Source organism: Ictalurus furcatus, chromosome 2, assembly GCF_023375685.1.
Source record: "Ictalurus furcatus strain D&B chromosome 2, Billie_1.0, whole genome shotgun sequence".
Taxonomy (NCBI): domain Eukaryota; kingdom Metazoa; phylum Chordata; class Actinopteri; order Siluriformes; family Ictaluridae; genus Ictalurus; species Ictalurus furcatus.
This window is the reverse complement of record NC_071256.1, coordinates 29,028,812-29,051,150: the sequence shown is the minus strand read 5'-3', so window position 1 is coordinate 29,051,150 and position 22,339 is coordinate 29,028,812. Positions and strand designations below refer to the sequence as shown.

Here is a 22,339-nt window from a genome sequence, read left to right as displayed (position 1 = left end):
AGATGAAAAGATGACATACAATACATTTAATCTGGGTCCAGTTTTATTTTATAAAATTGACTAAAAGATTGATAAAGCATTACTAATATTTATTAATTTACAAACACCTTCCATTACACATAATTAGGACACTATGTAGAGTGTAAAAGCCATTCTATTGTACCCTAGGTAGTAATTTAGGTAGTAATTGAACTTATATTGGAAATAAGGAGCCATTTTGGAGCACTAGTGCTGCGTGTGCTGCTTAAACAGTGGCCATAAGGCTACTAGATACACAGTGTATTAAACAGATAGAGTCCTAACAAAACTAGGTGTGTTGTGGAGATTAGGACACCTGTATGGCTGGAATAACGTCCTACAGGCTGAATATATTCATATCAATGTAGATGAAATATTATGGCAGGAGACTACAGAATACCAAATGAAATGAAAGCAGGGGAACGACTCATATTTCAGCTAACCCCCCACTACGGAAGCCTGTACATACCTAGCCATACAATGGCTTCCTTGTATCAAGCGAGACAAGCTTCCTTTCACCATGAAGATTTCTTCAGTACATATTGGTGCACAGATCACTTCAGTACCAGGGCTGTGAGGTACAGGTAAAGCTGGAAGCCGAGTTCCCTTCTGGTGGATTATGAGAGTTGTCTACAAAGTGACCCTGCATGGAGTGAAGTGACCCTGAGGACTCGGCAGAGTGGATGTTATTTCTTTGGTGGAGATATAATCAGAGAGTGAAGAATTGTCTCCCTGGATGTACCGTAGAGACTCCGTAGACGGATGGGACTGACAGCGGAGAATCAGTTGAGCCCATTTGGTTTGGATTATATATCAGGTTTTCTTCAAAGCAGCAGAAGAAGACCAGAGCGAAAGTAGGTAATGCACCAAACCTCTACAGAGCAACATTAGGCTTTGCTAGTCATTAAAACTTCACTGCTGGTTACATTCAGTGACTGAGTGGGCATCTGTGTGAGTAGGACAAACGGTTTTACTTTTAATTTGAGAGATTTTAAATTTGAAAGTTAAAAAAAATAAGGTACAACTGTAAGACAATTCTGTTTCTTTGATTTTTCTTTAATCTTCTTTCCAGTCAAAACAACTGTAACAGGTGCAAGCTGTGCTTCTTTAAAGTCCATGGGGCACTTCGGGATGAGTCAAGACCACTTCTGACAAACATTAGATCGACCACTTATCATGCTTTATTTCAGCACTCAAAATAATTAAAAACATCTCAAATTATTATACATATACAAAATAGGTACAGATCATCTTGTTTTAACCCCTATTGTGTGTATGCTTCTCTCACTAGTTTTGGCGATCCCTAGTTCTTTTGCCAGCTTTGAAAATCCCTAGTTAAAAAAAAAAAACAAACAAACAAACAAACAAAAAAAAAAAACTGAAAACCAACATATCCTGATACAAAAGTGGTAGAATGGAAGCACTGAAAGTAATCACTGGACAACATGGGGATGTTTTGTAAAGAAATCAAGACAACAACCAAAAAGTGTCAAAAAGTTGTTGGAAAAAATTAAATACTCCACCTGCTTATTTCTACACTTGAAAAGACGATGTGCATCAAAGCTTAATTATATTTCCTTAACAAGGCTTTTGCTACAGAAATTGAAGCAAAGTTCTTTAGCAAGAGAGGCATGTGTTATAACTGGACAGCAAGAGAATATGATTTTAGCACCAAAGGCCCTGTGAGCAAGAGTGAAATAATACATTACTTTAAAAACTGCTCTAACACAACCCACTAGCAGGACCTCATGAAATAGCACCTTTTGCTGCTGTTTCTTGTTTTCTTAAGCATACTTCTGTGTAAAATCCTAACCTAATGTTGGTCAACACTGGGTAAGAATATAGGTTTCTTTTCTGAGGTAGACATAAGATATCAAAACCCCTGTCTCATATGAATTCTGTTCTGTCTGCGAACAATGATGGTTGTGCCTGTTGATCACTTGTTCTGATGGGTAGAACACAAAGACACTTAAATGTCATTTTACAGATTTATTTAACACCTGAACATGGTACAAAGCATTGTTTTCTCTTTTTCATTGTCCTTCCGCAGTGGTAAAAAAAGTCACCTGTATCTCTGATGTTTTTTTTTTTTTCCATTTTCCAGGGGGATTTTACACTTTACAAGTATATATTATTTTCTTGTGGCCAGTGAAACAAATGAGTCTTCTAAAGTGTCCTCGGTGTTGGTGGTGGTAAAATAGTGGTCCCAAAAAAAGCTTGATAACACATAACCACTGTCTTCTGAAGCGTAGTTCTAAGCAAGTGGACCATTCGGACAGCCAAATCGAAGTCTAGGGTTTTTTTTTTTAAATGCATAGAAAAGATTTTAGAGAGATGACTGCTAGAAAAAACACACACACAACACAAACAATTTCAAGTCCAGATTTCTTTTTTACAAGAAGCAGACTGGGCCAACTTCAATGCCAAATTCCTGATCGGGTGCACCAACGTCCATAGGAGCGATGTCAATAATGGGCAGCCGAGATGTTTTCGTTGTTTTGTAGTCGATGACTGTCTTGCCCCATGCACCAGTGTGCGACTGCAGGGAATGAACACAAAAGTATAAGTACTGGACTGTAAGAGGTGATAATTAAATCAACAATCAAAACATAGGCCTAAGGTTTTAGACTAAACCGGTTGTTTGTTTGTTTTTTCAAAGTAATGCTGTCACTAATTTTGCATTTCATTCCAAGACTAGGCTTGACCCTTAACGGTCATGTGAATACACACACTACTTACACTGCATTTAAATTCAATGTTGGTGTGAACACAGCCCTGACATATACTGGAACACATTATAAATAACCATTTACTATGAACATACAGTGGGGGTAGACTTGGAAAATGACTCACCGTGCAGCCATCTTCAGTGACGCTGTATGTGAAGCGGCTGTTGCCTTCTGCTCTGATCTCAATCTCATTGGAGCCCTGCAGAAGCAGAGCCTTCTTAAGGTTGCCTGTGGCCTGATCCATGTAGGCAATGCTGTTCTTGCAGTGATATGTAATGTTCTGGGAAGCCTCAGTGGACATAAGGCGCAGGAAGGTAAGTTGGATGTTGACATCCTCAGGCTTGGAGCCCTCACTGCCATACTCGAACTGAAGACAGAAGAGAGACAAAAAAGGTTGAGAACATTCCGCATATTACTAGGTATAATAGTTTTTAAAATGATGCATACATTAAGAGAACCCTCACCTGGAAGCCATCAGTCATAGCCTCTCCAAACCAGACATGTTTCTTCTCCTTGATGTTCTTGCTTGTGTACCAGCTCTTCTTGGGAACATCAGACTGTGATGGGTAGACACAGGTCTCACCATTCTCCATGTTGCAGTAGACCTTGATGGCATCCTGGTTGCAGCCCTGGTCAGGGTCAATCCAGTACTCACCTGTTTTTATAGAACAGGTGTTACAAAACCACATACCATGTTAAATACCAGAACAACAGCCGGATTAAGTTTAATTTTTTTTTTTCTTTTTACTAAACTTATACTATTCTGGTTGAATTCCACTGTGGCCTGTTTCCATTATACCAAGGTGAAACACACCTTGAGTCTCTCTACAGACCCAACATGCAATTGAATGGTTGGTTAAAAATTGCCTATTTCTATCACAATTTGCAAGGAATTCTGAGCTTGCATACCGCTCTTCCAGTCGGGGTGACACATCTTCAGGTCACGGCAGGTGCGGGCAGGGTTCTTCTTGGTGCCATCGGGGCTGTGGATATTCTCAATCTGCTGGCTCAGGGACTTAAGGGTGGTATCAACCTCCAGGTCACGGTCACGCATCACATTGGCATCATCAGCACGGTAGTGACGGAAAGGATCAGGAGCTTTCTCCTGGGGTGCAGCAATGAAGCCAATGTCGAATCCACCACCGGATGGTCCAGGAGGTCCAGGGGGTCCGGGAGGTCCAGGAGGTCCCTAAAGAATGATGAAAAGACTGGTGTGAAATGGCTGTCTTGTGTGTGCTGGCTAAAAACTTCAAAATAAAGTTAAAAAGGAAGGGCAGCTCACAGCTGGTCCTATTTCACCAGTGCGACCACGAGGTCCAGGAGGTCCAATGGGTCCAGGAAGTCCACTCATGCCATCTTTACCAGAAGAACCGGCAGCTCCAACAGGTCCCTATTATTACATATAGTCAAAAAATGAGGGAACATCTGTATGACATTTCAATCTACTACCGCTGCAAAGTAAAATACTAAAAAAAAAAACTCACTCTAGGTCCAGCAGGGCCAGAAGCTCCGGCAGGTCCGGACTCTCCAGAAGGTCCCTGTAGTAAAAGAACAAATCTTCCTAGATCACTTTTGTGGACCCATTACAGTCCTAGTCTTTTGTCCTCTTTGTGAATATTTAAACTAAAATAAAACACCAATGTGTGTGGAGCCTGTTCATTTTGGTATTTGTGGTTTCATGCACTGGTGAAGATATCATTTTAAAATAGTGGATTGTTCATCAGGCAAATGGGGCATTACTCACGGGAGGTCCAGGTGGTCCCTGCATTCCAGTGAATCCTCTATGTCCCTTCATGCCCCTTTCTCCAGCCTCACCAGTCTCACCTTTGTCTCCACGGGCTCCAGCGGGTCCCTGCACAGAGAGATATATTGGCCTTAGGGTATTATGAACTACTCTACTGGATCATAACAAGCGAATGACTAAAGTACAAACTTACAGCAGGGCCACGGGGGCCAGCAGGGCCAGCAGCACCAGCGGGACCGGCAGGACCCTAATGAAGTAAAGAGAGAAATGATGCTGAGTGAACTCATTCAGACTTTCTCTGTGCACACTCATTCAAGTGAAACACTAGGTATCTTTTATTAAGAATAGTTGCAGTGTTGACTAGATCAGGGGTTCCCAAACTTTTCCAGGGCAAGACCCCCCAAATGGCATTAACATTTGACCAAGGCCCCCCTTTTAAAATACAGACTTCTGAATATATCCCCCCCTTTTTTTTTTATTAATAATTACATCTTACATCTTTACATTACATTACATTAGGAATTGATTGTGTGTGTGTGTGTGTGTGTGGTTGTCTGAGAGTGATAATTTATTTTTCACACCAAATTGTTGAGGCCCCCCGGGCGCCCCCTGGCGGTCCCCAAGGGGGCCGCGACCAACACTTTGAAAACCACTGGACTAGATTATCTTTAGTTCTGAAAGAAAGACTCACAGACTCTCCACGATCACCAGTCTTTCCAGCAGGGCCAACAGGTCCAGGAGCTCCTGGAGGTCCGGGAGCACCAGGAGCACCAGCAGCACCACTCTCACCACGGTCACCCTGTGGTATACAAATAGAGAACTTGGTCAACACAAGCAAAAAAAATAAAACAGTCAGGAAAAGTCCATGTTCTCATTATTTTGTGGCAATATGACTGATTTACTGATACAGTGATTAATGATCACAGTTTACCTTGGGACCAGCAGCACCATCACGGCCAGCAGAACCCTCATTACCAGGAGTTCCCTAATGGTGAAATATATTGAGCAATTAATTGTGCACTGTCTATAGACCACAACAAACATCAACACACATTGCTAACTAAAGTCAAGATGGTATTAGGTCACTTATTATGTCTGCATAAAGTAGGGGTGCACAAGTAAATGTGCCTACCTCACGACCAGGCTCGCCCGGAGGTCCAGCCAGTCCTGGGGGTCCCATGGGTCCAGGAGGTCCACGCTCACCAGAGGGGCCACCAGGTCCCTGCTTACCAGGCTCTCCCTAGAAGGTGACAAGAGCAAGTGCTGGATTGATGTCCATGCAATTTCACAAAATATTGAGTACTCTGAAGAACCTCAGTACCAATTATTGTTTTATCATGTAGAGGGCAATATAGGATACATTGGATTCTTTTAGTGTGATCAACTAGGCAAAATTGATGTTACCTCCTGTCTGTGTTTAACTTTGGGTTCTTTGACACTGACTGGAGATATGTTCACTCTGAATACTCACCGATGGTCCTGGAAGACCAGGGAAACCACGCTCTCCTTTCTGTCCAGGGAAACCAACAATACCGCGCTGTCCAGCAAGACCATGAGGTCCAGGTATACCAGGAGGTCCCTGTTAAGAAAAGCCAATGCTGAAGATGTCTGGTACCTGACAATGTCTGTGTTCAGGCCATGACTAAGTATTTTTGAATTAATAAAAAAATTGTCCTTTTCTGGCTTATAAGACTGAGGTTATTTTTAGACACAGTAAGAGAAACGTACAGGGGGACCCTCAGCTCCAGGAGTTCCTTTCTCACCAGGTGCACCAGGAGGACCAGAAGCACCAATCTCACCAGTGCGACCAGGAGATCCAGTCTCACCACGAAGACCCTTTGCACCTTCCTTTCCAGGGGCTCCGGGAGGTCCAGGTGGTCCAGCATTACCCTGGAAAGGAAATGGAAAGGATGAAACAGCAGCTAAATGTGTAGACAAGAAGTTATACTGAAGTGACATTGGAGAACAGTTTAAAGAATGTTGCCTTGTAGCTATACTAAAGAACTTACAGAAGGGCCAGGAGGTCCAAGTCTTCCAGCAGCACCAGGGAAACCAGTAGCTCCCTTAACAAAAGAAACAGAGATTGATTAGAATAGTCAAAAATTCCTGATCTCAAGAAAATGTTTAAGTAAATACTGAAGCCTAGTTTCATTTAAGAAAGTGATACTTACAGGAGGACCAGCAGGACCACGGGCACCTTTAGGACCAGTAGAACCAACAGGGCCCTGTAAGGGAACAATGGTGTTTATGCTGTATTGTAAATATACTCAGCTTAAATTTTTATAATGATACCTTTATAAGGTTATCAAACAACAGAAAGTATATGGCTAAAGTATTCAAGGGACAAATGAATTGTAACACTCATATTTACTAAGTATTTGATATCTTATACGTTTGTATATTTTGGCTAAACATTTCAGCAGTTCATCGGTTTCTACAAAAGTTGAATAGAAAATTAAATAAAGTTGAAAGAGAGCTCTGGATGTTGCCTGTACCTGAGGTCCAGGTGCACCTGTTGCTCCAGCAGGTCCAGGAGCACCAGCATCTCCCTTGGCACCAGTGTCTCCAGCCTCTCCCTTAGCACCAGGCTGACCATCAGTACCCTATGTGAGAAACGTAGACATCTTTACTGCAACCTGTTCAAAAACCAACTAAGTCCATAAGCACACACATTAATAGTGATTTGAGTCTTGGAGCTCAACATGATTAATCTGAAATTGATTTTATAGATACAGTATAATTGAATCATTTTTTAAGGTTGCATTTTAAGCTAAATTCCCATCAGGTATGAATCTGGCTGATTTGGAATTTATATTGATACTCACAGGTGGTCCAGCAAATCCGGCAGGTCCAGGCGCACCATTCTCACCACGCTCTCCCTAGAAGTGGACACTAGTCACTCATGGGAACTAAGGTAATAGGTAAATACTAACAATAAACACTAGCAATAAACATGTCATGATTTGGAAAGTCTTTATATGGCATAAATAATGATCAGTGGCCATTTTATCAAAATAAACCATGTTTGTATTCCTTGAGAGGAATTGATATTGCATCTGGTGTCCAGAGAAGAAAAAAGTACTTACAGGGGGTCCACGGGCACCAGTAGGTCCAACAGGTCCAGCAGCACCAGGCTCTCCCTTGATAAAGATAGAACAAATTAAATTAGCCTCAACAATGTCAGGATATTTGGTTGTGAGCAGTAATGGATATCAAGTTATAGAAACACTGAAGAGACTAACCTTGTCACCCTGAGGGCCAGCTGGTCCATGAGGTCCAATAGGTCCAGTCAAACCACGGATGCCATCCTTACCAGGGGCACCATCAGCACCCTTAGCACCTTGATCACCCTATGTAGAAAGTCAATACGACATCAGGGTTGGCCTGATGTGGCCTGATGTAACACTATACGTGATTATGTATAGACATAAAAGTTTAAAGAGCAGGCAAACGTATTATACAATCTACTGAATCACACCTTTAACAATTTTGCTGTGTAGACGTACTGCCGTCCATCAATTGTGCAAGGAAGTAATATTCTATACTTAGTAGTATGTTCCCATTCTTCTGGACATGTCTGTCATAATGCTGCCAGATTGCTTGGCCAATTTTTGTCCATACCTTCTTGACATATCTATTTTCACTCTGTCAGATGTAATATTCTTGCCTTCTTGGGGGATCATGACTTTGATTTCTTTATTTTGGTTCTTTACCATATGTTTTCTTGCCGAATTCAGGCTCATTGGAACTGGTTGGAATCACATCCATGCCTAATGAAGTTTCAATCCACTCCAATATGAGTGCAACAAGAATGTGATATAGTACACGGTGGAAATAATAATAATAATAGTCACCTTCCTACTTGTTAGAACATTACTTGAAGAAATTTAATGTAATCCAATTTTTGTCATTGGAATGAAATAAATCCCGTCCAAATGATAATCTCTGGAGATATATTTTGGCACTTACTCTGTCTCCCTTGAGACCTGGCAGACCAGAAGCACCACGCTCACCAGGCATACCCTGAAGTCCAGGAGCACCCTGAGCACCAGGGGCACCGGCAGCACCAGGCTCTCCCTAAAGAAAGAGAAATACGCAAAGAAAATAGTCAAGACTAGTAATTAGCTTAAGGAAAATTACTCTGTATCAGCCCAGCTTATTGCAGTGCTAAATCCTTAACTAGAGATCACATTTCTTTGATCAAGGTGGACATGTAGCTCTGACCTTGGCACCATCGTTACCAGCTGAACCAGGAGAACCACGTGGGCCAGCAGGACCAGCAATACCAGGGGCTCCACGCTCACCAGGGAATCCTCTATCACCCTGAGCAAAGAGAGGAGAAGGAGAATGACTATCATTCTGAGGACTGAAATTTAGAGTGTCATTAGGTCTGGTCTGCTGATTTGTTAAATAAAATCCCATAACTTCTATAGCAATGGATACTTACTCTAGATCCGGAAGGTCCGGGGGCACCAACTTCACCAGGCAATCCCTGTAACAAAGAGGTTTATACTTGCATCACAACAATCAATTTTGAAATCGTACTAATAATTTCCAATACTCCAATGCTAGTTGTAATTTTGGTTGATTTATTTTAAGCTTGGGAATCATAGTCAATTCAGTTCTGTTAATGATAGAACAGTAGGACTGCACATGCAGGCTGCATATCCTTACTAGAAATTTAAAAGAAGCAGTAATTTCGTATTTGACAGATTTTAAAAACAAGCCTTTACATGGGTCAGTGTAAAATCACTCAACATCTTCTGTTTAGTTGCTATAATAACTCACTGTACTAATTCCTGTCTAACAAGGTTTTAGATTAATGGTATAGTTAGACCCTGGACTATTAAGATGAGGATATGTTTTTTGATGGAGACTACAAATCACATTTCTAAGACACTCTGAATAAGGGTATCTGGCAAATGCTGTAAATGTAAATGAGCGTCTTACCTGCTCACCGTGCTTTCCAGGTTCACCAGTAGCACCCTGAGGTCCGGGCAGACCCTGTTACGGAGAGAAATAAAATCAATGAATACACAAATTGTCAGAATCACTGTACAAGAGAAGACTTTGTGTTCTGTCAAGGGAAGTAGGCACTCACCTGGAATCCAGGTGAACCAGCAGGTCCCTGCTCACCTCTCTCACCAGCGGGTCCCTACAAACAAAAGCAAAAAAGCTTTTTGAAATGTAATTAGACCAGAGGAAGGTTATCTAGAAATTGAGAGAAGACGCTAGTTGAGATATACGGGTATATGAAAAGATACTCACAGCAGGGCCAGGGGCACCAGGAGCACCAACATCACCATCCTTACCGGCAGCACCCTACATATACATACACAAATGCATATGATGAAAGAGTGAAAAAACTACCCTCAAATTACTAATTTTTGGAACATTTTATTGTGTTGCAAAGAATAGACGTTGACACTTACAGGGGCACCAATGGCACCCATCACACCTCTCTCACCAGGTTTGCCAGCCTCACCCTGCAGACAGTAGAAAAATATTACCAAATTATACAGTATAAGTATAAGCTTTAATACTGAATATTCAGTATAAGCTTTAATACTGAATCCAATTTAGGAGATTGGGTGAAATGATAAAATACGTACGGCAGCACCCTTGGGTCCAGGGAATCCCATAACACCAGGCTGACCTCTGGCTCCAACAGGGCCTGGGGGTCCAGGACGGCCATCTTGTCCAGAAGGACCCTGCCAGAAACAAAGTAGATAAATTAAGAGATATATGTGTATATGTATGTGGATATATGTATTTCATGGCATCTAGCACTCTGTTAACTAGAAAGTAACAGCCTACCCTTGCTATATCATCCATCAGGTTGAACATTCTTGTAATGTGACAAAATGGCATACTTTTATTCAATACTATTATTCAAATACAGCGAAAGCTACATTTAGCTATTTCAGGAAATATTGCTATTTTTATGGTTAAGGAAATCTGAATTAAAACCCAGTTAAATTGTGGGTAGAGTAGCTACAATTGGAGTATTATAATTGGAGTGCATAAATATTGTGGCTATTATGTATGAAACATGGAGTAGTGGTTACTTACAGCAGGTCCCATCTTTCCATCAGGTCCAGGGCTGCCAGGGCTACCAGTCATACCCTACAATGTAGAGCGAGGAGAACAAAGGTCAGGAATGTTGTATTCTAAAGCAAGAGATTTTAACTTGACTAAATAAAAGATTACTTAGAATGAATAGAATGGACTCTGTTTTTATATGACCGCAATTTATCAATTTATACCATCAGTTATCAGAGATTTTCGAACTTCAATTTGGAGTACCTGAGCTAGCAACAACTTTAGCTAGGCAAAAAAAAAAAATCTGTAATGACTGCTACTAAATGGGAGAGCTTTCTGTGGGGAAACATTTTTCCAGCATCCATCCTGGATGTACCACCTAAAATCACCATGGTAGTATCCATTCTAACCCTTATAGTTTTTGGATATAAGAAAAATGCAAGAAACTAGTTCCTACCTTTGATCCAGGCATGCCAGGCTCACCGTTGCGGCCAGGCTCACCAGCGGCACCCTTAGGTCCAACAATGCCAGGGCCTCCACGCTCACCAGGGGAACCCTATAGTAAAAAGAAGTACATGACGGGAATTAGCATGATTGACAAGTGGCTGATGAGCTCAATTATGTTTGGAATTAGGCTTGCTGCAATAGACGGTGTTCCCGGTGTTGGGGCCGCACACCAATTACTGTGGTTTTGGATTTTTATAGTAATAAAAATCATTTAGTTCAGTTAGATAACGGATGTTCAATTCAGCATGAGTGAATTAGTGAGAGTCGCAGCACAGATCAGCAGGAGTAACACTTCATTCATCATGTGACGAGATTGAAGCGAGCTGACTAACAAGACGATGGCGGAAGATTTGGTTTCAAAAGTTCTATATTTAATATGAGTGAGTTTGTCATTGTACTGTTTTGTAGCTGCTGTGTTTTTCATTAAGTATAATAATGAACCCAGCATTCAAGCAATTGCTGCCCCCGAACTGCCACTAATTCAAAAGCGAAAGTGAAATACGCACCGCCGCATGGGCATTCATAAGCAAGGGGGGAAAACACCAACCCCCCCAAAGCCCCCCCCTGGTGATACCGGTATTACCAGTGTTGTCACATGTCGATTAACCGTTGGGAAAATTTCCTCACTGTCACATCCTTATTTGGAGTGGTTTTTTTTTTGCACAGAACAATACACTGAAAATAATCATCTAAATTGTCCAGCTGTATTCCAGTAAGTGATTTTTTAGACTTACTTTGGGGCCTGCAGCTCCATCAGCACCAGGGAAACCACGACCACCAGGAGCACCCTGTACAAGGAAGAATAGGTAGATCAAGATTAATGCACTGTTGTATATTATATTTGCTGCATGCATAAATAATCTGAACTAAACAAGGAAATGCTGGGAAATTGACAGTGACCTTTTGGTTACTGTCTCTCTATACAGAATAATAACCGATAAAGCTTTTTCAACATCTTTATTTCCTAATGAAGGAAACTGATATGTAAATATGGAAACATGTTTTAGAGCACATAGGAGAACATATGATGAGACAAGTGGGAAACATACACGCTCTCCAGGGGGTCCACGGCCACCAGCAGGACCAGGCTCACCACGGGCTCCTCTCTTGCCCTCCTCACCAGCGGATCCAGGGGGACCTTGAACTCCGGGTATACCCTAAGTAGTTACATGGAAGAGTGAGAGTCAGACAAAGTAGCCAATGAATCAGTGTCGGGTCCTGTGAATGAATGTTAACTCATGCTAACCTGTTTAGCCTAAATGCAATGCTAACTAAATACTGATTGAACTTTGGCTTTGCAAAACAGATTTGAACACAGTTCTAATTAGGATTGTGACATAAGGCAGTTGAGATGATGCACTTACAGGTTCTCCCTTGGCACCAGCATCTCCCTTGGCACCATGAGCACCAACCTCACCCTGTAACACAAGAAAGAAAATGTTAATGTTGGAACAAATGACTGCCCAGTTGTTTGCTAGTTCTTTAATATTGTATTTAGAAAAAAATGGTATAATTATAAAAATAATATTTGATAAGTTGATAACAAATATATACTTACAGTGTTACCTTTGGGACCAACAGCACCAGGAGTTCCAGCAGGTCCAGGAGGACCACGGGGTCCAGGGAAGCCAGGAGCACCAGCAATACCAGCGGCACCCTGTAGATTGCAGCAGAGAGTCAGTGCAATGTATGTGTTGGTTAAGAGAAATTCAAATGAATCTAACTGCAGATTTTTTAAAACACATCATACTTACAGGGGCGCCCTTAGCACCAGGAGCACCATCAGCACCATTGTTGCCCTAGAGTAGAAGAAAACCAAAATGGTGGAATCAAAGTGGAATCTACCTAATGCTCCAGCTTGCAATGAATAATTTGCAACAAAAATCAAGTTAAGAAGATCCACTCACAGCAGGTCCAGCAGCACCAGCAGGGCCAGGGCTACCAGGCTCACCACGAGCACCCTGGGGTCCCTCACCTCCACGAGCTCCCTGAGGACCAACTTCTCCCTGAAAGGTACACAGGAGACCAGTTAAGCGCATGCCTATCAGGAAGTCATTTTCACAAGAAAGGAATAGGCCTATAATGATCAAATCCTAATACCAAAGCCCAATTTGTTGTGAATACCTGTTGCTGTGTGGTGAGATCCATAGCAGATTCTCACAATGATTGAAAGGAATGAATATTACTCTACAGAAACTGCTCTCTGAGATGTAGAAAGTAGCAACAGGACATACTTTTCTGAATGTCCCATTAACCCATTACCACTATTTACCCTATTAACACAGTAACCCAGAATAACCTCTCTTTTAATGAGGTTTTTCTATGTAGATTTATAGCTGATGAAGCTTTCATATTGTCTGTTTATTTTAACCAAGCAAATACACCCCTGGTATAACTAATTTCAGCGTGCCATAAAAAATTCTGAATAGAGAAATATGCGATCAATCAAGTAAATGATTAATTGCTAGAACACAATGTTTGCTCTACAGACTTTAGCTTAATGTATTGCTGATAGAAATCACTTACTTTAGCTCCAGGGCCACCGGGGAATCCAGGAGGACCAGCAGGGCCAGTTGGGCCCTAGAATAAATGATAAAAATGATGTCAGTCCTCAAATTTGATTTGATCTAGCACTCATTGTGTAATCTTTAAAATGAAGTAAAAACTGAAAGTACTAACAGACAGAACAAATACATAATGTGGGTTAAAAAGCTGGCTACTCACAGGAGGACCAGCAGCTCCAGCAGCACCATCGTTACCACGAGCACCCTGTGGAAACATCAGATGTATTAGAAATACAAAATATTTCAATGTGTCAGCGCTGCATTAAGAAAAAATCAAGAAGAAGAATATACTCATTCCAGGTCCGACATCTTATTCAATGCTAAAGCAGACCATTTTTAAGTTAGTCTGAATTGTTATGGATTTTATGGAATTAGGTGCATAGGCCTGGCCTAAACAAATGAATATTTTCAGTTATGTGAGATTCAGTCTTCAGGTCCATGGGTGAAATTACTTACAGCAGCTCCAGGAGGACCAGAACGGCCTCTCTCACCAGGAAGACCACGAGGACCCTGTGTAAAAAAAAAGTTAGATAAAGGGAGGAAGTCAGGATGGAGCACAACCACAATATATGAAAGTCCTTCCTTTATTAACTAGATCGTGAATATGATGGTAGGTATTGGTGACACCTACCATAGCGCCAGGGGTTCCATTCTCTCCAGCTGCACCAGGCTCTCCCTGTGGGGCAAATCAGGATGTTTTAAAGGACTGCACAGAGCAATGCAGTTTCTAAAGCAATTATGATGAGAATTTACATTGTGGCACCAACCTTAGGTCCAGCAGGGCCAGAGTCTCCCTTAGACCCATCTAGACCACTGAAACCCTAAGAGTGAAAAGATGACAAGAAAGATTCATGATACGTTGAGTGCTGCTGAGATCCAACAAGCTGAAGACAGTGCCTGTTGGCTAGCTTGAACACTCACTCTGTGTCCCTTGATACCAGGAAGTCCGGGAGTTCCAGGGAATCCACGGGCACCCTGTATAAGAGAGCAGACAAGAAATTGGTGAGATCAGACAAAATAAGGACAAAAGTGTCAAGGACAAAAGCATTGTTAACAAGACTAACGCTAAATGCTAGAGATACTAACCTGTGCGCCAGGAGGACCACGCTCACCAGGGCGACCAGGCTTGCCAGACTCACCCTACAGGAGACAGGAACAGTGAATCAAAATGGCTGGAGAAGACAAATTTGAAACTGACCAAGACTGATATCCATGTATACATGCTTTGAGTCATACTAGCTCTCTATTACAGATACACTGAGCATACTAGATGTGCACATATTCATAATATTATGAATATTCAGTAGCAAGTAGTTGGAAATGTAAATTTGAAATAATGTGTCCTTGGACAATGCTGTGTTGAGATGGACTGAGCTACTCACATCTTCTCCATTCTTTCCAGGAGGACCAGCTGGACCACGGGGACCCATTGGACCCTGCAGAAGACAAGCAGGACAAACCAGGTTAGAAATGTCTGTATGTACATGAGAAAGTGAAAAATCATAAAAGCAAACAGAAAAACTGTTGACCAAAATGAAGTCACATGAATTAAGACAGCATTGCCAAATCATCATGCATTACGTGAGTGTAGTGGTACCAAGAGATTCTTGGACCAACACTCATTTACACTGGTAATCTTTTGATATTAATGTGAGGGTGAGGTTATGTTTATTTCTAAGTGGTTATCGATGATATATATACAGATACTTACAGAAGAACCAGCCTCACCAGGCTCACCAGGAGGGCCAGTAAAACCTTGAGGTCCCTATAGTCGGAAACAAAGCACAAATTAAAATTGAGAATCATATCTTTAAACTCAAGGGAGACTGTGGATCAATGAAAACAGCTCTAAATCAGTTCAGGTCAGCTTAGTTACTACTAGCTAAATTTAACTACCTTCCATTTTCACTATAATGATTCACAGTGAGTATAAGAGATATTAGTATGAAGATGCTACAATTTACTGGTCAACACCAGCATCTAATATATCTCATACAAGATTAGAGTTGCACTCAGTAAAATACTATAAGAAACAGCATGTTTCTTCTTAAAAAAATATACATAGTCAAGAAAAACAATGCTTACAGAAAGTCCAGGAGGTCCAGGGGGACCACGAGGGCCCATGGGTCCCTGAAGGACACAAAGAAGAGGAGCATTGAAATGTTGCAGTCACACTGTTATTGTCATCCATCTATGCATCATACAACATTTGTTTATAATAGCATTCATATCATATTATGTCATGTCAAATCATTTGTAACAAAACTGCAGTAGTATTTTGTGGAGTTCTAAATCTGTTAATTCAGGGTATAAATGTAATGTAGGAATATGAGAAAATCTTGCTGCATGTGTAAATGATGTAGTTTAACTAATAAATAGTGAAAATGTTTCCTTGCAAGACCAGGAAATAAAAATAGATGCCTGTCAACACTGGTATGCAACTGATTGTCTAATGATCAAGCCCTTTCCGTCAGATTTATTGGAAGTGGTGATGATTGTAAATTGTATAGTTGTGGACCAGGAGTGTAAACTCCAGTCAGCTTAGGCTCAGCATTTGGGTAAATTTGGTGTGTTAGAAGTGGGAGACATAATTTTCTATAGTGTCATGCCCATAGGATTTAAATTATGACTATATGAATATATAAAATTTATAAAGTGGTAATGTATGGACTTGGCATCTTTTTTTTTGGCTGTTTTGGTGCACACATGTCTATCCTTACCATTGGGCCAGGAACAGCCAAGGCAGCACCACCAGATTTCTCATCATAACCTCCAGACAGCTGAGGAGAAAAGTTCTGTGGAAAATACAAAAAGTCGGGTTAGAGGTGAGTGATTACACAGAGCCATTTTTGTATTATAAAGAACAGTTGAACAATGTTCTTAAGTATCAAAACCCAATTTGTCTTAATGAATGTACTAATGGCTATCGATGCTCCAAGAGCAAAGGAAGAAAAGCACCACAAAGGTGAAATGCATGAGTACCGAGATGCATATAAAGGGTGCAAATAAGTAAAGACAGTATAGCCAAGAGTTTAGTATTGATTTGGTCAGTTTTCATAGCCTTCATGGAGAAATACTGCAAATTTCTGGTCCACCAACAGGGTGCTGTCCATTCCCATAGTGCTGAAATATACTTGCACTGTAACCTGTGTAGTTCTCTTAGATTTCTCATGCTTTGACCTGGGACTCACTTTGGATCACAAATCAATCCAATTGATCAGCAGTAACTAATGGCATGACAATCTACTTCCCTTCCTGTGTGGTCTGTGTGGTATTTTTCATCTCCAGGTGTCTACTTACTCCGCCAAGGCCAGGGGGTCCAGGGGGGCCTGGAGGTCCAGGAAGTCCAGGCTGTCCAGGAATTCCATCATTGCCGGGAGGACCAGCAGGACCCTGATAACAGAGGAGAAAATGAGAGGGTGTATGAGAAATGGAGGCTTTGGGTAAGAAAAGGCTCTGGCCTATAATTATGCTTACATACTATATAAAATATTATGTATTTGTATCTATTAACATCTGTTTTATTGCATATGGAAAACATCTAATTGTAGAGGAATGGCATTCAGCCACTGATCTGCTGCCTGTTTACAGTCAGCACACTAGTAATTATTCCTTCAGTGCAAATAAATATGCAGGATGAAAGTCCATAGATCTCTATTCCATCTGTGTAAAAAAAAAAAAAAAGCCTCTAGGGTGCATATTTTTCACATGTATATCTAAAATTGTATGAAAACAACTAACCAATGTGTTGAAGAATAAAATTGTGAGATATAACTTGGTATAACACTGACAGTGAATATAAATCCAGCTAGACACAAATGAACACTGTAAGCATTGTATAGTGTAAATAATACTGTATTTACTAAGTATTAATTCAGCACTGGGGATTTTTCTATTTTATTTTATATTACAGTTACTATTATATAACAGTTATTGATGCCAATGTTCTGATAAATCACATACTGTGTGTATAAAATGCTTTATCTTCATAAACATCCTAACACCAGGCAAAGCGTGAAAACAATAAACCTGAGTAACATTAGTCATGGTAAGATAAAAAAGGAAAAGAAACCTACCCTGTCACCCTTCTCACCAGGCTCACCCCTGGGTCCCTAATAAACAGCAAAGAAAAAATATAAAATTAGTTACTTGTGGTTTTCCCCACAATATGATGAATTAATTTGATGTTATATAAAGAGTTTGCAGCATTTCACATGATTAATGGTATGACTGCAAATTGAACTAGAGATGTATATATTGCAGTACACTAGACAAATAAACAAACAAACAAGTAAATAAATAAATAAAACACAGATAAAATAGATAATAGATAACATTATTTTTTGATAGTTATGATAAAACAGGAATTACCTCAACTCTGGGTTCTTTGTATTCTGCTAAATGGAAGGAAAGTAAAAATGTCAAAAATAAATTAATAAAAATAAGATAATAAATAATGTCTTTCTAAACCAAGTAAGAGATGTTTTAGCCATGGTAAGCCCATTGCCCTTTGACAACTAATAACATGACTGTGACCCTGTATCATCCTCCCAGATTTACTAAGAGGGCCAAGTTCTTGGGATAAATGCATAATTTGGCCTTCTGGTTGAAGTGCACAAGCTCTGGTATAACAAGAGCAATAATATTTTATCTAGAAAAGGGAATTCTTTCTGAAATCCAGAGGAATTTGTTGATAATTTGCAGTATGTTTTTCTCTAAAGCGAACATAATAAGGCCCTTGATTATTAAACTATTAAAAAGAGTCAGTTGTGCTTTGCCAAAAGTAAATTTTCCAAAGTCAAAGAAAGACGGTGGCTACCATCTATGAAACCACACCCCATTTCATATATAGTGCAATATTTTGCGTTTCTGCCATTTTGTAATCTAGCTTGGTGTAGAATATGCAGCATATTCATGAAATATTACAGTGCAACACAAAATGCAATAAGATCCTAATGATGTGCTCTAGTGAGTTCAGAATACCAGTAATGTGTCACATGAATACATATAGTCATCTATATAGTGAAATGGGCACAGCTTTGGTGACTGTTACAGAATGATGAGCATGAGTTCATTCACATGAATTGCATGAGTTCCGTTCTCTACAAGCTTAGAGATGTCTGGTGTATTGACGAATGAGTATGGTAAGGTGCCATTTAAAACACAGAAGCAGGCCAGCGTACCGTCATCAGGGCAGACAGGACAGCACTCATCAGGGGGAATCACTGGGTTGGCGCAGTCACTTGTGTCCTCGCAGATCACCTCGTCGCACATGACCGTTCCGCTGTCACACACACAAATCTGGCATGGCTCTGGTTTCCACACATCACGATCATTGTAGACCTGACCGTCTAGCGTGCAGCTGCCAGCTGTGCCTTAAGCGAAAGAAGAGAGAGTATGTCAATACTGTAGCTACTAAACCACTCTATATATTGTGCATAATAATAATAATAATAATTATTATTATTATATTGGTAGGCCAGGATCTCATTAGTTGTAAGAAAGCAAGCATTTGAATTGTTTAAGTTTACACAATGATGAGGATGATTTGAAGTTGTGTTTTCACGCTCTTATTTTCCAAGTACGCCCAGGCTTTGGGCTGAAAAGTAGTTAAATCCTTTTAAAAGTAGTTTTCAAATATTAAAAATCTGCTTTTAGTATCATGCCACCGTGGAAGTTCAAGGAACTGATGGTGATGGTTAGCTCTAAATAAATTTTAGAAATACTTGTGTATATATATATATATATATATATATATATATATATATATATATATATATATATATATATATACAGTACGTATATATGTATGTACTGTAAGCCTGAAATGCTGGATAAATCAATTTGTGACACTAGGTGGCGCAATACCGTGTAAAAATATATACCCTGTAGGAAAAAAAAGCTCAGAGAAAACTTCCACGTCTTCTGCTGTTGAGTGTCTATCAGAAAATAATTGAAAACTGTTGGCTTGGCAACGACTTGCGTTTTTCCCTTTGTGGAAAGTCTGCAGAGTCAACATATGTTTTACATTATCACACAAAAAAAGGGGGGAGGGGTGAAAAAGGTGGGGTTTCGGAAACAATTGCCAAAAAATTCAATTCCAAACACAGCCACGTGGAGGCGCCGTTGGATTATGGGAAAAGAGCTCCGATCACTTAACAGCGACAAAGATCTCAGCAACTAACCGAATTAACAATTCGGTTAAAATCCTCATTTAAAATAGTTTTCTTTAATCACTCGCCAGCATTTCTACTTCTAGTCCGAGCAAAGACACATATTTGTGTTCTAATGCGTTTATTCAGCTTTATGCTAGCCTACGTGATCCACTCCATCCCCTCACTGATCCAAACATGAGATCATCACTTTTTCCAAGAGAAAAAAAACGCGCTTGAAGTGGTTTATATAACTCCTTCTCAAGACATACCTTCAGTGGAATTCGCTTAAATTTAGATGCTTATATTCCTGTAACTCATCTATTCCCAATCTTCCCAATCTTATTTCTTATCCCAAGCTTGCTGCGTTGTAAATTAGCAGTATTTACACACACACACACACACACAAAGCATATCTGAAGAGAGTGTCAGGTCCAGTGATTTACTCCTGCCTGACCAATTTTGAAGGTGATGTTAATGTGCAGATGTTAAGACAGATGTTAAGAGCTGTAGCTGCAGGGTGTAGAAAGCGCATGGGTGGGTGGAGGGACGCGTCTCCAAACCTGCACCAACTTGCCTCCACAGACTCGAGCTCGCAAGCGCGCAAAAAAAGGTAAATGGGGGCTAGTGCACCTGAAACCCAGAGCTTTTTCTTCACTTCTATCACATTTCTATTCACAACCACGAGAAAGAGGAAAACACCAAAGAGAACAACTCTGCAAGTCCAGGGGAGGCACTTTCACTCTGGGGCCTCTGCGTTCTGCATCCCTGTTATATAGCATCGCTTTTCCTCAGATATAACAGGGTACAGCAAGAAAACAAAACAAACACCAAAGAAAGAGTTATACTCACGGTCGTCCTCTCCTTGTCCCCTTGCTAAAAGCACTGTTGCGCTGAGCAACAGCGCCAGCCGGATATCCACAAAGCTGAACATGTCTAAATATTAGACATGTAGACTCTTTGAGGCGAGGGAAGTTCTGTTTTTTCTCCCGTTAGACTCCAGTCATATACAGTAGGGTCCGGTCTCCTCTGATTCCAGTGCGGACCCCAGCAGAAACTCCCTACTGCCCAAGCAAACTTTTTGCCCACGCTTTTATACTCCAAAGTTTTGGGGAGGTGCCGGCCACACCAGATAACTCGGGCATGTTCCCATTTAACGGGGGATAAAGTCCCTCCTTCAGCAGACTAAGGGGTTGTCTTAAAAACGTTCCCCCCCTCTTTAGCCTTAACATCTGAAGAAACTTGATCTTTTAAAGAAAAGGTGAGAGTTAAGCCAGCAAAAAAAAAAACAAACCAAAAAAACCCCTCTTCTCGATTCAGTTGGACAAAGTGGCATGCCATAAGCATCTTTCAGCTAAAAGTTAGTGATGTACTGCAGAAACGCATGGAGGAGATTTGCAGCTATTCTCAGTAGTATACAGGCCTGTATATTTGTTACTTCCATCCGCTTTGCGCTCTTGTGTGGATGCACACGAGTTCAACAGCAAAAACCACAGTGCTAAATGAACTTTTATGCTTCAGCAGTAAATAGTAGGCTATAGCAATAATAATAATAATAATAATAATAATAATAATAATAATAATAATAATAATAATAATAATAATGCAACACTATTCAGCACTGGGGACCTTTTTCAATATTGATTAGTTTACTCTTGCTATATGATGGACAGATGAAATGATTCATCTCAGGATTTTCTGGTGCAACATAATTAGGCCTGTAGTAAATAATTCACTTAAATGACTCGTGCACAGTAATTTCTTCACAGGTTAGTGTACTGTAATTGTGATCACTTTAAAATTATGTTAAAAAAACATTTATTTATTTATTTATTTACTTTAAATAAGACCGCTTCATATCTCAGGGGTGTTGGCAATCTGTTTACAGTGCATGGGTACGTTTCAAAGGTACCCCCTCCCCCTTCTTCAATAAAAATTAAAGTCATAACATATGACTGTCTCATATTATCTAGGCACGTGAATTTAACTGGGAGTTATACCACGGTGCGTAGTTAATAAATACTATGTTTAGGACACTATTAGTTCCGAATAATTTTGAAAACGCACCGCAATGCAATTCATTGCATTCAGTAAGAAGATTTATTAAAGAAAACACTTGGCACGTTTGAGCGAGAGAAGATGCTGAACTTCACAGACACACAGCAGTGTGTGCGCTCCTACACGCGCCACGCACGAGCCTCTTTGCGCACATGCGCACTGACGCTATTACAAAAAAAAAAAATAACAACAGCAATTCGACTTGAGAATTTCATCTCTCTTCCGCGGACGTCGCATCTATGTGAGGATCCAATCACAGCTCTGCCCCCCCACCCCCCCACCCCAATTTTTTTTTTATAACTTCGTGTATTTTCCGCCATCCGAGAACTGACTCTGCTTTCTTTTTTCCTTTTAAACACCGGGAGGTGAAAGCAGCGTGAGCGCTCGTGAGAGAAAACGCCACCTCATCGCCTTCAGGTGCCATTAGGTTTAGTCTCAGAGGGAAAACAGATTTTAAAACAGTGTCTGCTGAAGAAGTGCTGCCAGTGTAGCTATAGGGGGGATTCAAGTAACAACTCTTTGCAT

At 40.6% G+C, this 22,339-nt stretch overlaps 1 protein-coding gene across 2 annotated transcripts; it reads right to left on the bottom strand.

Annotated features, from left to right (window-relative positions):
- Positions 1-1,176: 1,176 nt before the first annotated feature.
- col1a1a (collagen, type I, alpha 1a) lies at positions 1,177-20,863 on the bottom strand. 2 transcript variants are annotated; one of them, XM_053613091.1, is made up of 51 exons: positions 20,609-20,863; positions 18,788-18,979; positions 17,976-18,001; positions 17,681-17,716; positions 16,905-16,997; positions 16,325-16,399; positions 15,690-15,734; positions 15,316-15,369; positions 14,987-15,040; positions 14,691-14,744; positions 14,526-14,579; positions 14,372-14,425; positions 14,236-14,280; positions 14,061-14,114; positions 13,765-13,809; positions 13,567-13,620; positions 12,948-13,046; positions 12,795-12,839; positions 12,599-12,697; positions 12,405-12,458; positions 12,090-12,197; positions 11,775-11,828; positions 10,991-11,089; positions 10,564-10,617; positions 10,104-10,202; positions 9,924-9,977; positions 9,760-9,813; positions 9,593-9,646; positions 9,442-9,495; positions 8,939-8,983; positions 8,716-8,814; positions 8,461-8,568; positions 7,734-7,841; positions 7,578-7,631; positions 7,317-7,370; positions 6,987-7,094; positions 6,663-6,716; positions 6,501-6,554; positions 6,220-6,381; positions 5,963-6,070; positions 5,624-5,731; positions 5,423-5,476; positions 5,183-5,290; positions 4,685-4,738; positions 4,492-4,599; positions 4,232-4,285; positions 4,030-4,137; positions 3,657-3,936; positions 3,212-3,402; positions 2,872-3,114; positions 1,177-2,557 (listed from the first exon to the last, which is right to left on the bottom strand). In XM_053613091.1, exons 1-51 carry the CDS (start codon positions 20,688-20,690, stop codon positions 2,411-2,413), a joined length of 4,353 nt encoding a protein of 1,450 aa, XP_053469066.1. In that variant the 5' UTR covers positions 20,691-20,863; the 3' UTR covers positions 1,177-2,410. The 2 variants fall into 2 exon arrangements, with proteins under 2 accessions (XP_053469066.1, XP_053469073.1); XM_053613098.1 differs by having other exon boundaries at positions 17,976-17,998.
- Positions 20,864-22,339: the final 1,476 nt, after the last annotated feature.

Bases quoted from the DNA above. Each gene is read 5' to 3' on its own strand.
- col1a1a (XM_053613091.1), bottom strand. From the start codon at position 20,690: ATGTTCAGCTTTGTGGATATCCGGCTGGCGCTGTTGCTCAGCGCAACA. The intron at 15,041-15,315 runs GTAAGTATCTGT...TGTCTTCTGCAG, and splicing joins CTGGTGAGGCTGGTTCTTCT to GGTCCAATGGGTCCCCGTGG. The intron at 2,558-2,871 runs GTGAGTCATTTT...CATTCCCTGCAG, and splicing joins TCACTGAAGATGGCTGCACG to TCGCACACTGGTGCATGGGG.